Here is a 16,686-nt window from a genome sequence, read left to right as displayed (position 1 = left end):
GATGATCTCGAACACCACTGCTCTGGTACCAACATCCAGCACAAAGCGAATACGCTTAAAGCATATAAGCTCGAACCAAACAACGCCACAACAACCTCAGAACACCCAATAAAATTTTCAATAAAGATTTTGTATTAGCTAAACTCCACCCACACAAGAAATGATCCGAACACTTCGAGGCTCTAAGCCGAATGCCTGGAAATCCAAAGACCAAGATCTCGCACTCGACACTGTTGCCCCGCTCCAGACACCCGACACCTGCCACACTACAGGGCCCAGAACTACCACCAACTCCCTCCCCACAACCAGAACAACAAAACTAAGCGAGACCCAAACATGCCATCGGATGCGAGCACAACTCGATATATTATTTTCAATCCATCTTGATTTGATTTTAAGCCATTTCCATGATAGCAGCTTTACCTCTTCCGCCATTTTTTCAAGATTAATTTCTTTATTCTGGAACTTCTTTTCATTCCTATTCTTCCAAATCGTTCAAACGCATGCAAACCAGATGACAGACAACTTTGCTGATACCGACCTTTTTCGATCCACCAATCCTTCGAACTGCTCCAAGTGCTTCCAACCATCTGACTGCATTGCCGTCTTTACTCTAAGCCACTGAAAATGGAGCTCCACAGCCTTGAAAATACATTGCACTCGAGAAATAGGTGAGATATTAACTCCTCCCTCTCGCACTCTCCCGCGCACCCACTCAGATTCTACTCAATCACCTCCCTTCTAATTAGATTATCAGCTGTTGGAATTCTATTTTGCAGCATCCGCCACACCATCTCCGCCACTTTTGACGAAATAGCCTTATTCCACACTTTATCCCAAGAAAGGTTCGACTCGCTTAAAGGAGACACTAATCCTCTGTACACCTCTCTAACTGAATAGACATTTATTTGACTCAAGGTAAATATATCTAACTAATTAATCTTCCTCCACCAAATTGAACTCTCCCTTCCTCTCGACTCGATATCTTCATTAGACATCCCATATTTATTAACCAACGCCCTATACCACATACCCCTCTTCCTATTTTTCACTTTCCAAGTCCACTTTCCTAAAAGAGCTACGCTGAACGCTCTCAAATTTCTAATTCCCTATCCCCCTTCTACTATTGGTATATATACCTTGTCCCAACTAACCCAATAGATTTTCCTCTCCTCCTCACTACCTCCCCATAAAACTGTTTTAAAATATACTCTAATTTAGAAATTATACCTGATGACGCCTCAAAAAAGGAGAGATAGTAAACCGAAATAACGTACAAGACAGATTTCAGTAGGACTACTCTTCCCCCAAATGAGAGATGTTTGTTCTTCCACCTTGATAGTCCATCTTTCACCGTCTCCGCCATTTTCTTTCATGTCTCTTTCCTATTTGGATTTGCTCCTATCGGAATGCCGAGATAATTGAATGGAAACTCACAAATTTTTCATTTTACAATCCTCGCTGCCTCTGTAATCCACTCTGGAGGTATATTGATACTAGTTAGAGAACTTTTCTGAAAGTTTACTTTTAGGCCCGACATCATCTCAAACAGTTTCAGATTTGCCTTTATAATTCTAATATTTGACCAGCTCTTCTCCCCCACTATCATGGTATCGTCTACATATTGTAGGTGACTAAACCGATCAGCTCCTTTTTGGAATTTAGAACCTGTATACAACCCCCTTTCCTCCGCCTTCGACATTAGAATGATTAATCCTTCGGCTGCAATTAAAAAAAGAAATGGAGATAAAGGATCTCCCTGTCTCAAACCTCTACCCATTTTAAACTCCTTTGTTGGACACCCATTCACCAAGACAGAAATCGAAGCTGAGTTAAGACATTCCTTTATCCATCTTAACCATTTTTCAAGGAATCCCATTTTTACCATCACCGTCCTAAAAAATTCTCAGTCGACTGAATCATATGCCTTCTCGAATCACTGGCTGATTACGAGTAGTTTTCTTCCTTAAAAGAAATCATTCACTCTCATTTTATGGGCCTTGATCTTTCTCCTGTGAATTGGGCACGCTCATGCGCTTAGGTTCATAAAAGTGTACTAGATGGCCAAGTGACCTTTCTGATTTGTTGGTGCCCTTTCTTGCATTCCCTCAACTTGAACTCTCACGAGGGTCTCTTGTTGGAGGTTCTCACCATTTTTGGAAAGGGCTTTTTAATTTATTGGTTGTTTGTTGCGTATTTATTCTTTTGTAGATTTGATTCGGTTATATTTTCGATTCCATTTTATTGTTTTTCCTGTGTTGTTTGCAAACTTTTTAATAATCAACAATTAAATTAAATTAAATTATTTTTTATGTTTTATTATAAAACTTATTTAAAAATACAAAAAATTGACTCATGATAATTATGTGAAAAAAAAATTTAAATAACAAGGTTTAAAAAAAAATTACAAAAAAAAACAAGCTTTTCAAAAAATTTACCAAAGTGTCTAGGTTTTGCAGGACCCCCTGGAGTATGCGCCAAATGAATTGGCGCATTAGTACAAAATTAGGTGTATGCGCCAGATGGTTTGGCGCCTATGTAGGTATTTTTTTCTTTCTTTTCCTATTCCTATTACATTCATATGCCAAATGAATTGGCTAATTGAGTTACATAGTATATCAATGCGCCAAATGGTTTGGCGCATACTCCAGGGGGTCCCGCAAAACCTAGACATTTTGGTAAATTTTTTGAAAAACTTATTTTTTTATAATTATTTTTTAAACATTGTTATTTAAATTTTTGTCTCTAATTATGTTTGTGTTTTCTTAATGTGTAAAAATCTTTTTAATATATTTGTCACGGAGGGAGTAGCTGATGGAGTAATATCTTTTGTTATTTATTTTAGAGAGAAAAGTACATGATATTTTCTTTGTTTTACAAAAATGTTTTATTTGCACTTTTTATGTCTTATTTATTTTTAATATTTATACATCATTTATTATTATTATTATTGATATAATACCCTTTTATTTATTAAGGGTCGTTTTATTCAGGTTTTCACTAACTATAATTAATTAATTTTTATAAATAATATTAGTTGTATTATTAAAATCACTACATGTCGTTATTTTCTTAAAAAACATAGACAAACCAAATAAGATTTTTTTTAAAAGAGATAGAATATAAAATAATAAATGATTTAAGGTGTTAGAGAAAAATGAAAAAATAATATTAAAAATTATAAAATTTATTGATTGTATTTTCCATGAATTTTTAAAATTTTATTAAAAAAAAAAGAAGTTAAATTTATTAAAATATCTTTATTTCTATTTGATGATCAACTTCACCATGCTTTTTTTTTTAATTAAATAAATAACATTAAAATTAGATTTTTTTCTTTACCCACCTCCCTATGGGGGTTACCCCCAGCGAAATTCCCAACTTACCTCTGCTTCGGAGATTCATCTCCGAAGTTTTTTTTTTAAATTTTTTTATATTTCGGAAATGCATTTCCGAAATGCATCAAAATTCATTTATTTTTTACAATCAGGTAAGAAATATGGACACATGTGCCTACGTAAGCCTTCTAAGACGGTTACCTTCTAAGAAATGTGGTAACACTTTCCTACTTAAAAGCCTACGTAACAAAAATTGGGAAGCTCCACAGCCACACCCTATTTAAAAGAATAAAAAAACCTTTTGAAATTTCGAAGTTCCCTTTTCCTTCTCCCCACCACTCTCAGACGGTTAACTTCTAAAACACTTTCCTATTTAAAAGCTTCTCACCCATTTTTCTTTCAAAATATCCCAAATCATTTTCGATCCTAAGTTTTCTTCTTTGCTTTAACGTTTTCTATCTCTTGTTACTGCTTTCATCACAATGTCTCGCCGCGGTGGAGGAAATCATCCCGAAAATCGCCGGAGTCAACCATCTCCTGCACATTCTCAACAATCATCCATCGATGCTGCAGGATCAGGCCGTGGTGGTGGTGGCCGTGGCTCTCGCGGTGGACGTACCTCCAATCCTTCTTCCTCCGGACATTCACCTCCTCCGTCATATGCTCCGGCCCCGGTTACCTCTCCTCCGTCTGTTGTTGCAGCTCCGGTTGTTCGTACATCTGTTTCAGCGCCGTTTGTTCCATCTGTCGCAGCGCCGGTTGCTTCCTTGAGTTCGGCTCTGATCTCCATCGAGAGCCTGAGTGCCGAAGTTAAACAGAAGGCTACTCTAGAGTCGGCTCCGTCGTCTCAGAAGGAAAATTGGGAAGGAAAATTGGGAAGGAAAATTCAAGTTCGTGCTAATCATTTTCAGTTGCGAGTGGCTGATAAGGATCTACACCACTATGATGTAAGTATAGTTTGCTCAAAAGTTTTTTGTTGTTATTTATTATGTTGGTAAGTTACAATGTGGTATGGATTTCTAGAGGATCAGGACTTTCTAACATGTTGCAGCATCTCCTCCATTGTCTTCATCCGATTAAATAAAGCGAATCGTTCTTGTTTGTTATTTTTCTTCTATCCAGACCTTTTTTCGGAAGTGCATTTCCGAATTCCTCCAAGGGGGTGAATTCGGAGATGAACTTCCGAAAACACCACATTTTCTGAAAAATAACTTTATTTCGGAGATGCATCTCCGAAATCAATATTTTATATTAAAAAAAACACTTTTTCGGAGATACATTTCCGAAAACACATTTTTTTCAAAAAAAAGTACCTTTTCGGAAATGAACTTCCGAGACAAGGGGTAGTGTTGTAAATTCACCAGTGAGCAAGAAGGTTAGGAGGTGGGTGAAGAAATTTTCTAAAATTAAGAGAAACGTTAGATACAATTTTTTAGGTGTGATTTTACTATTTTTCAATGAAAATATAAAAAATGTATAATTTTCTTTTACACATATATAATTTTCTTTTATTTTCACTCACTAAATAATATTTAACTATAGTTGTCATATTTTTATTAAAAAATAATAAAAATTATATCTAAAAAATTGTATTTAAATTTTCTTCTTAAATTTATTAGAATTAAATAGTTGAAAATGCATTAACCTTTGATTATACTAATATAGATTTGATGTCAATTTCTTTATTTATTTATAATAACGACTATATAAATATGTCAATTTACTCAACTTATTTATTGCAAGGATTCCATAAAATTTCATGATGTAGCTCATCTTAGTGATTTGATATATATTTTATAGAGGTGTGAGTGGATCGGAAAAATTTAATTAAATCGACAATTTAAATTAAATTAAAATGAAATAAAACTGGTTGTTTTTGGTTCGATTTTAAAATTGAATTGAATCAATAAAAGTCAATGTGGTTTGACTCGATTCTCAATTTTAATTTTTAGGAACTGCCAAACCGATGAATCGAACCAATTAAAATAATTATGCTCTAAATATTTTATTCTACCCATCATTAAGTCTAATTTTTTTATTGATTCAACTATTCTCAATCTTTGTTTATACTTCATTTCTTTTAACAAAACATGCTTTTAGAACCAAACTCCAAAACATAGAAAATAAAAGTCACAAAAGCTTGCTTTCATTGAACTGATGCTCTTGTTTCCCGTCACCATTGTTATTCTCACTATCGTCATTCTGAAATGTTATGGTCACCTTTTTGTTACCTTTTTGGTTTGTTTTTCAACAAAATTCTCTATAGTTATTTACAAAATAGTTTTAATATGTGTTTGAGGTGTGAAACATGTTGATGTGTGTACTTTTGTGTTCTATTTGTTAAGCTTTCAAATCTCTTTTCAATATTTTGATGTCAAGTGTTAACTTTTATATTTGATAGTGAACTTATTTCATGATGCAATGGAAATTATGTCACTATTTTGTATGGATTAAGAGCAACTTATAATTTATTTGAAAAAATAGAGCATGGAATAAATTACCTAAAATATGTTATTTTAAAAAATAATAGCATAAAATACACCGAAAAACACAATAGTAGAGAATGCCCTTATGAATATAATGTTTGGAAAAAGCATTATAAACCGATTAACCGAAATAAATCAAATCGGACTAAAACTAGTTAGTTCGGTTTGTTTTCATTTTTGAAAAATGTTAAAAACCGAAGCAAACAAAATCGATAAAAATATCATTGGTTCAGACCCTTTTTTTTAATCAAAAATCGATTCGATTACACTCCTAATATTTTACATTTGGAATCCAATTTTATTTTGTAATTTATTTTGGTTATTAGTTGCGATGAGAATGAATCCAATACAAGTAAATATAATACTTGAAAAATATGATGCATATGATTTCAAAATAAAATATATCAACTTTTTTACATAGTATTTTTTGTTTATATTTTAAATTGTATGAAATGTATTATTTAAAAAATATTAATATTGATTTTCATATTATTATTATTATTATTATTATTATTATTATTATTATTATTATTATATCATTTCATTTCTCTTTTTGAATCACATTAATAAAGAGTACTTGTGTAATTTAAATGATTTTTTTTCTACATCTTGAGATAAATATAGTAGTATTTCTTTCAAAGTTTTAAAAGGTGAATTACAAAGTGGTTTCAAACTTTTGAGAGATCTTGTGTAAAAAGTTAAAGTTAGTTTAAGTTGAATTGCAGATTTTTGTAAGGAATCTCATTTAATCGTAAATTGATTTTAAAATGTATGTATGAAGTCTTTTTTACCGTAACTTAATCATGAAAAAGTGTGAGACTATATACTATAAATTATCTTGCACGTTCTCAAAGACGGTCTTGATTCCCGCCATTGGACTATATAACCATAAAAAAAATACTAAATATCTTATTCTAAAAATCATTTCTTATTATTTGTTGTAAATATATCTGAAATAATATAATAAATAGTAAAGATGATATAGAAAAATGAAAATATCAAATCAAGAAAAATGTTTTTTATTGAAAAGTTTATTGGTAATTCGATATTTGTAAATAACATTCAAACAATAACTGAAAATGAGTGGAATTATTAGTAGTTAATTGTAGAATACTCTCAAGACAAAATTAACTTAAAAAATGAAATAATTTAACAATGATTAAATATAAAAAGTACAGGGCATTAAATAATTGGATATTGAGTATAATACCCAATAAAATTTAGGATACTAGAAAATAAGCCAAACAATTTCTTCGACGTCTATAGCTAGGGGTGCTCAAAACCAAACCAACCCAATAGAAAACCGCAAACCAAACCAAACCAAACTGAAACCGCAAAATACCGCATTTGTTTCGGATTAGTTTGGGTCATTTTTTAACAAAACCGCACGGTTCGGTTCGGTTTGCGGTTTGTATTTTGTAAACCGAACCAAACCGAATCAAACCGCATTATGTTACAACCTAAATTTTACTTAACTCACATCGAACCCAAAATTAAACCTATTATACATTAGCCTTATGATTACGAACAATTTTCTCATCCTTACACATATAATTTCAGTCCCGATCTTCTCAAATCTCTAATAACATTATTTCACCTTATTTGCCACATACATCTTCCCTCTTCTTCTATAATCTTTAATCTCCTATATTCTTTCTTTTTCACCTTCTCATTTTTATGTAAATGTTCCGTATTTCAGTTTTATTTTTATCGCACATCTTCTTCTCTAATCTCTCAACACTTTTTCTTTTTCTTTTTCTTTTTCACCTTCACTAATCTTTCGTCTCTTTTATTTTTTTGTTTCATTATAATAGTTTTTATATTGTTTTATGCTATTATTTTATGTTTAATATTCAATTTTGTCTAATTTAATTTTTACATATTAAATGGAAAATCGTTGTCAAAATATGACGAGTTTTGTTGTTATTTGTTAGTGTATGAATGTCTAAATATAAAATTATGTTGTCATATATATGTGTATGTATGGCTCAATAAAATATTTGTAAAAAACCGAACCAACCGAACCGAACTAAACCGCATTAGTTTGGTTCGGATTTTTTTTAAAAGCCAACCGAACCAAACCAAACCGCACTATTTTTTCTCTTGCGGTTCGGATGCTTTTTTTCGTTAAAACCGCCCAAACCGCACCGCGAGCACCCCTACCTATAGCAAACAACCTACACTAAAATTGAAAAAAGAAAAAGAAAAGAAAATCAAAACACACTCTAATATCATTTGAGAATAAACTTCTAAAAAAAATTAGAATTATCTAATTCCATCATTGGATATTCCCTTTTAGAAAACCAATGTAGTTAGGAAGATAAGAACATAATCAATCTTGTCAGCAACAATAATAACCTGGTGACCCTGCAATAAATTATATATCGTACTGCAGAATTTAAATTTGCATGCGACCAATCACAAAGATCTTGACTAGTTGTTCTAAGCACAATTTGAGGAGTAATTGTTGCATCTTTCCAAGTAATACTCTTTTCACCACTCTAGGTTACTTTGTAATAATAAAAAATAATTAAAGTTAATTTGGTGAAATTGATATATTTTTCTTTTATTTATCCAATTTTTTAATGTATGGTCATCAAATGACATTCATTTGGTGCATGTTATAATTTAAAGTAGTCCTCCAAATATTGATTTAACTAGTAATCTTTAAAAACAAAACTATCTATATATGATTTTAGTGAAATTGAACTCTATCTATGCGTGAGGAATACTTGGTTAGTTGAATTGATTTTAACTTTAAATAATATATTTGAATTGATTTAAGTAGTAACTTTAATTTTGGGTATTTCGTATCAATGTTTCATCACTTGTCTAGTGAACTATACTTTACAAAAATCAGAATTAATATTGATTGACCGAAGATGTAGGTCTCTAAAATATGTGATATTGATCACTAGTATCATGGTGAAGGATAGAGCTGTATGGTTAGTACTACAACGTCCAAGTAAGTTATAGAATTCAAGATGGGTATAGTGAAAAAATGTATATCATAAAGTGTACATTAAATCTTACGTGTGCTGACTATATATGTTGGATCATCTCGATTGAGCCATGTATATATGATTAGACATTTTTGCTCACTACTACAAAACGCACATACGACGACGCCAAAGTCACCACAGTACATCAATATACCGGGGTGACATGTCTAAATTGAGGCACTAACAATTTTTTTTTAAATTTTTTAATTAAAAAATGTTAGCATATAATAACGGTGGATGGTTTAACCGTGGTGATAAAATGAAACTTTCTTGGGTTCGAGCCTCAGCACCCTCAAATATTTTATTCCTTTAACGTTAAGACGCATCTTTTCTTTTTTATTTACTTTTAAATAAATAATAAAAGGGATATCGCTATGGTTGATAGTTTTAACCGTTGTGAAGTAGTATATCCATATATAACTGAATTAACTCTCACTTTTTGATAGTAGCGTCGTATCCTTCGCAAGTAAACCCTAAGACTCATTTTTCCCCTTCTTCTTCGTCATTAGCCGTGATTCTTGTTCTTCATACATAAGACATTATTGGCCTTCCATCTTCTTGTTAGATAGTTCCTGATTATCTCTTTTGTTGCAACTTGTTAAATGTTTTTTTTTTTTAGATTCATCTTCACGACCTTAACATGAATAAAGTGCAAGAAGTATGAAGTTATGTTGAAAACTTCATCCACCTTGTACTTCTTCTTCATAGCTTCATAAACAATATGAACTTCATACTTTGTTACAGTTCCACGACTTCATGTATATCCATTGATGATGTAAGATGTTAGTGTTTTTATTTTGTTGCATGTATTTGTTGTTGAAAATTAAGTTTGCGATTTCATATCTTGATAACTTTTTTGGTGTTTGTAGGACTCAAAACAAGAACAATACATTGTTAAGTCACAAGAAAAGTAAATGACGAAACAACAACAACAACAACAACAAACTTCATCTAGTTTGAGAAACTATGAGAAGAAATATAAGAATTATGAAGCTGTTGTGTAAACTTCTTACTCCTTATATTTCTTTTTCATTGCTTCACAACCTAGATGAACCTCATAATTGATTCATGTTCCACCTACCATTAGCTTCAATAAAAGATGCATCCTAGAAACATTTTATAATATCTGATTCTGTTGTATGATGTTGTTTTGTTGATAACTATTTTTGTATGTTGTTGTTTTGTTGATAACTATTTTTGTATGTTGTTGTTGATTAATGTTCTAAGAGCAAGAAGATTAGGTTGAGTTTATTATATTCTATGTAGATTGTTTATTTCACTAACTCTCACTTAAAATACATTCATTTAAATTGACATAGATGCTTATAATATGCAAATTAAGTTTTATTTGAAAACCAACTTATATCAATTAATGTTTTTCGAAATGCTTGCGTCTTATCTTTAATTTCATGCTCATTTACATATAGAATATGGTATAATAATCTGGCTCCTTAGATGCATCACTATCTTCGTTTATAGTTAAATTTCAATAACAACAGTTAATTGGATAATCTGCCTCGTCTTCAACACTTATAATCGTAATTTTTATGATGATCTATCATCATAAAAATTACGATGATAAGTGATAATGACGGGGCAGATTATCCAATGCCTTGTTGTTATTGAAATTTAACTATAATCGAAGATAGCGATGCATCGAAGGAGTTAGACCAATAAACCAAAGTCTATATGTAAAAGAGCATTAAATGAACAAAGAGACGCATGCAATAAGAAAACAATGGCTTGTTTAAGTTGGTTTTCAAGAATAGTTAATTTTCAGATTATAGACTTCTTCATCAATTTGAATGCTTGTATTTCTTTAGTGAGGTGTTTAGAAAAACAAGCAATCTACATATTATATAATAAACTTTGGATACTTTCGACAACAGTGAACTATTGTAACCGTGATCAAAAGTAATTATATTTTAAATTATTTGCTGCTGGTGGGTTTTGAACCCAGTACCTATGTGGCACGCGCCCTGCCTTACAATAACGGTTTCCAGACCGTGGGTGAAACAACGAACTTACAACCATAGCCTATTTAACAACAGCATGGCACGCGTGATGGTACCCGTTTTCTAACCGTTGTGTAAGGGGTTTTCCATAGTGTGGGCCTTTGTGACCGACATCTTGCTATCACGTTCAACCATAGAGAGAAACAATAAGGTAATGGAGCAATTACAAAAGTAATATAAATTAAGCGCATTAAATATTCTCCCATCATTAAAACGTCTCACTATTTTTTCAGACACGAGACTTTAGACTCGTAGGTTAGGGTACGAGACTTTCCCGTAAGGAATTTGAGTCAACTTGAGTTCGTTTGCATTTCCTAGGTGAAATTCATTGATTTATAACTTCTTGTTTTCCATTGATCTGGTCCGCTCCTCGCTCTCCTCTTTATAAAGAACTTTTGACTTTTGAGAGAACTGTCATCATTCATGAGAGTCAGTTTCTATTTGCAAGAGTAATTTCTTCCCATCTTAGGAGCATTTCTTTGAGCGTTTTCCTTTCGAAGAACAAAGCTTTCCATTCCCCACTTAATAGTCACATTCCTCATCAAATGCTACTACTTCCAAGTATCCTTCTAACTCTGAGCTTATTTCATAACTTTCAATATTTACTTACCATGGCCAATATAAATGACCAATCCATAAGTTTGTCTAGCAATTAAAGGAGTAGTTATTTTTCCCCTTTAGTTGGGACTGAAGTGTTCTCTAGTCTAGATTCTCATTGCCTAGTTAACGATCAATTAGTTCAATTATATATACTTGTGGCCAATGATTCTAAGTTGGAGAGGCTTTCTAATGGTTTATTTGATATAGAAACTTTCTTAAATAAGTCTTCCTTAGATGCTCTCCTTTTTGGAAAAGATGTAGGAGCTGATCCCGCAATCATTTCTACGCTCGCACCATCCCTAGTTGCAGGAGATTCAACTTCCCTTTCTTTAATTACCCCAGAGATGGAGGTCGTTGCTTATAATAGGGAAGAAGTCTGAAATTTCATCAAGACTTACCATACTGTTTATGGTCGGGATCCAAGTGATATTGTGGTTAAGGATCATCTGGCGTGTGGATCTCAGCTGGAGGATGTCAATTGGTTTAAACCCTTTGAGATCTTCTGGACTAATGAGATACCTTTGAAAGGAGTCACATTAGTAGATTCGTTCTATGCGAAAAAATATACCTGGGTGAACTCCGAGATATTGGGAACCCATTCTGTTTAAAGTGATCCAGCGGCCATGAGTCCAACTAATATCGTAGCTAGATGCCCCCTTGACGGATCATTTCTCCCTAAAGAATAAGGCAAAAGGACATGCAGTAGTTTTGAGGAGTGATACATTCCTTTTTATGAGTGTCAGTTCACCTGGATAAACTCACAGTTTCCTTAACCGGAGTTTAAGGTGGAAGTGTTGAAGTTTTTAAAAGTTGCCCATCGCAACGTATTTTAGTGCTTGGCCTTTTATAAAGGCGAAAATTCTAGGCCAATTATTGGTTTTGAAACCCTCTTTTTGGTTGTTCTCCCATATTTTCACCGTAATACACACCTCTAGACATATGTTAGAGATCAAGGGTGTTAGTACCATGGTTTTAGGAGTGGCACAATTTTGCTAAAACATGATTTACAGCAAAGATGTTATGGAAGATGTTCTAACATATTGCTCATGAAAGATGTCCTGACATATGTTGTGACTTGTTATACCATAATATTAGCACAAGCTCTTTTTAAATCTTGATAGATTTAATTTGATTCTGTGATATTTCTTTTGGATATATCTTAATATATTTTGCAGGTCAAGAAGATTTAATGTGGAACAAGTTTTGTATCTCATGATGTATACAAGTTCCCAAAATTGGATGTTAAGACAATTTAGGAAGCTTGATTTTTGTGTTCCAATATTTAAGAAGATTTATCTACACAATTATGCATCAATCAGCTTGTGGATCAAGAAATATTTAGATTCAGATTTTGAAGCCCATTGACTATAGAGGTGTATTTAAAGAGAAGATCTGACCTAATGTAATTTGAACTTTTCATAATTTGTAAATTAGGTGAAGCTTATAGTTGCAAATTTGAGATTCTCTTGTGTAGTTGTGAGTCACCCTTGTATCTTCTGATACTTTTGGTAGACGTTTTGTTCTCATTTAGAAGCCTTTAGGTAGTGAGTTGAGTTTTGTTCTCACTCTTGAAGCTTTTAAGCAAAAAAGTTGAGTTATTCTTCTTATTGAGTTGTTTCATGATGCAGTCACTAGTCAACACCGTCAATGTTTAGAGCAGCGTTGCTGGATTATACCGGTTGATTAATAGAAGACGTCTCAACAAGCCAAACAACAAGTAACGTGAAGATCTGATACAAAGTGAATATCAACGCCTAAAGCTATGTCTAGAGTTTGGTTATCGATAGATGACAAATCTTAGATCAATATTTTGAAATACATTTCTCAACACAAATCAAACATATTATGAAAGAAGATTAACATCTATATTGAATCAAAACAAAGTTCACAATGCAAAGCTTAAAAGACATACTTACAACAATGGTGAAATCACCCAAATCCCAACAAGGAAAGGTATCATACAAAGAGAAGAGAGAAGATGAGCAAACCCTAACCTTGATGTCTCAAAAAATGAAGCTAATCCAACTTCCAATCTTCAAGTTTCAACCTCCCTTGTTGATTTCTAAGCCTTTCTACTCAAAGAATGTTGGTGATGGAAATGGGAGTAAAAAGCCATAAAAACATAACCCTAAAAGTAATGAAAGAATGAATAAATAGTGGGTTAAAAATCCCAGACCGCGCTTAGCTAGGAATAGAGCTCTAAGCGTGCTTCCACTTATTACACTTAAACCGCCTTATCCTTCTAAGCACGTTTAGCCCCAAACTGTGCGCTAAGCGTGCTACCCCCTGTCTAGAAAATTCCAAGCACGCTTTGAGCGCTCTTAACCCGCCCTGGGACTCTTTATTTCCATCCAAAAATTTCATCTTGAAGCTTTATTTGCCCAATGATACCCCATGCTTCAACAATGTTATAAATTCTATAAAAATGAGATAAAATGATTAATCTATACAATATTTACATGAAAAAACTATAAAGCTATTTTTTATCCTAAAGTTGAGGTTTTAACATGAATATATAACGAACTGAGTTAAAAGGCACAACAAAACTATACTAAATATTAACATAATCTGACCGCTAATGCACACCTTAGGAGCCCGCTGCTGTAATGTCTAAAGGGGATCCTTCCTACCTTCATAATCTCTCCCTGAAGCGGAGAAGATGAAGATTTTCTCCAAAACCATTTTTTACACTTACTGAACTGCTTCTCTAATCTCCCTGGCTCCTGTTGGCCGGGGGTGTTTTGAACATGGTCAATCATTCCAAAACATTGAATACCTAGAAAAGAAAATGTGGGGGAAGTTGAACAAGAAACATATATGCTTCAGGAAGAAGTGTTAGCCCTCAGAGAGAAGGCCAGGTGTATCGAGTCTCTTTAAGAGGATGCAAAAGTCCACGGATCTCCTTCTTCTAATTAGCTGTTTAGTTTGTTATCTTGAGTCTTCTATGGAGACAGAGAATAAGTCTCAAAAGAAAGCAACCAATGATGCACTGGAAATGAAGTCCCGGGTTAATGAGGCCTTGGGAGTCCTTTTACAAGAGAAGGAATCTCGGCTAAGTACCGTAAGGACTACGAGAGAAGGGTGGATGGGATGAGGAAAGAAGTTAATGATCCCCTCCACCAAACACTTAAGATGGTGGACTTGCAAGGTTAGAACTCCAACTCTTGAGTCAATTAAAGAGCCCAAGATGAGTGTAGTGAAAAAATAGATATAAAAAAGTGTACTTTGAATCTTACGTGTGCTGACTATATACGTGGGATCATTGCTGAAGCGGTAAAGCGGCAAGCAACAAAAGTTTTGGAAATATTTATCCGGGAATTTATTGTCTCCACAAGGACTAGTGCATTGAACTACAGTTAAAGAGTTTCCAAAGTTATGAGTTTGAATTGAATTGTTTAAAGCATAAAAACGGAAAAGTAAATATTAACACAAAAAGAATTCATTTTTTAGAAAGAAGAGACTTATCAGGCATTGCATATAATCTACTTCTCACAAACTTAAACTTATCGATCAGTTATACTCAACCTACAATACTCATCAATATCATCAAGCATCGCTCACACCCTAAGTCATTTCTAACCCAAAGTAGAGAGAACTACTATATCATCTCGGCGACGATCTCTCAGCCAACCTTAACAACACAACAGACAACCGTATTGCTCGCATCGACAATCTCTCAACTAACACAAACAATACATAGGCATTAAACTTCGATACCCACGGCGAATATTAGCTTCAAAAACTATATCTAGATTCTAGAACTAATAGATATCCATCCCTAATCAAGATTTGTGAGGTATATGTCTATAATAATCCAAATCCAAACATAAAGCAAAAAGATTAAGGAAGACATCAATAATGATTTGTAAAGCAAACTTTATACAACACCATGATCAACAAATATACACGAGTTCAAAGTAAAATCATATACAAAACCCAACCAAAGAGAAATACACAAATAAGAAGAGAAATGAACCGAAAATCTCTCGGTTTGTCAGCTCTGATTGATGATTAGTCCACCTCCAATCATCCAAATGCAAACTCCATAGTTGTTTTCTAAGCTAATCTACCTAAAAACTGTTTGGTGATGGAGTGGGAGCAAAAAATACCCAACCCATAACCTAAAAAAATTGTGTTTTTGGCCCTTAAAACGTATTTCTGTCAGGACCGCTTCGCCCGACGACTCAATATAGCAACTTTTTCACGTTTTTTGGTCGTTCTGGCTCGCCTGGCGAGCCCAAAATTCGCCCAGCGAATTACACCAAAAACAGCAGAAAATTCTACACTGTTTCGGCCATAAGTTGAGAATCGTAACTCCGATTTGCGCCCGGTTCAAAGCGTTGGAAAGCTTATTCAATGCTCTATCTAACTATTAATAAATATCAACCAAATTGATGATTTATTATTATTATTTGATTTTGAGCTTTATTCGTTGATGCATTGCCTAAAATCGCGCGTTTGAAGCGGTGTCTTCGACACTTTATTGTTCATGCTCCAAATACGCATCAATACCTACAAAATGAATAGAAAACTATCAAAAGGTACACAAGTGAATCAAAACACGAGAATAAACAAATTAAACGTATTTACATACTAAACGGGGGATTATTCAACGGAATTTACACAAAAACGCGATAAGTGTCACAAAACCATATATACAAAAGCACTACAAATTGGAACATATCAGTAATCTCGATTGGGCTATGTATGATTTATCCTTTTCATTGAGCCTTTGGCCGACCCAAAACACTTGCCAAACTCATTGATTTTATTTTCTATTGCATTGAAAATATGAACAGTAAGAATGTCCTATAAATTGCATAAAAGTATAATGTCCTTCAAATTGAGTAAAAAAACCTTTAATAATTGTTATTTGCTTATTGGCAATTTTTTCCTATAGATCAGGTTATTTGATTTTTTTTTACCATATTATGTGACTTGAGAGTTAAAGTGGAAGAGATTACTCTCTCTATTAGTAGGTTATGGTTCCTAATCTACTGTTGTCATTCAAGAGGTGATCCTCTCCCTAAAGCATGACAGGTGGTGGTGGGGTCTCTTAGAGGATAATATTTTTTTCTTTTTCCTCGGCTTACTGTAGTCTCTTTTAGCATGATATGTCTAGTTCCCATCTAGACATTCTAAAAATCCATGTTCATCATCTTATCTGGGGTAGCTAGCCCCATATAGTGGTTGTTTTCTCTTGACAACTACTTCAAGAGAGGGTTCTTACTAGAGATAATCTATT

The 16,686-nt window shown here is 33.2% G+C and overlaps 1 protein-coding gene across 1 annotated transcript; it reads right to left on the bottom strand.

Moving 5' to 3' along the window:
• Nucleotides 1-1,444: 1,444 nt before the first annotated feature.
• LOC131596902 (uncharacterized) lies at nt 1,445-1,879 on the bottom strand. The gene has a single exon (XM_058869637.1). It carries the CDS (start codon nt 1,877-1,879, stop codon nt 1,445-1,447), a length of 435 nt encoding a protein of 144 aa, XP_058725620.1.
• Nucleotides 1,880-16,686: the final 14,807 nt, after the last annotated feature.

Source organism: Vicia villosa, linkage group LG4 (assembly GCF_029867415.1).
Source record: "Vicia villosa cultivar HV-30 ecotype Madison, WI linkage group LG4, Vvil1.0, whole genome shotgun sequence".
Lineage (NCBI taxonomy): Eukaryota > Viridiplantae > Streptophyta > Magnoliopsida > Fabales > Fabaceae > Vicia > Vicia villosa.
The sequence above is the reverse complement of the archived record's forward strand: the minus strand, read 5'-3'. Positions and strand labels throughout refer to the sequence as shown.

What these genes read in the sequence shown, in the direction of transcription:
- LOC131596902 (XM_058869637.1), bottom strand. Translation starts at nt 1,879, where the DNA reads ATGGGATTCCTTGAAAAATGGTTAAGATGGATAAAGGAATGTCTTAAC.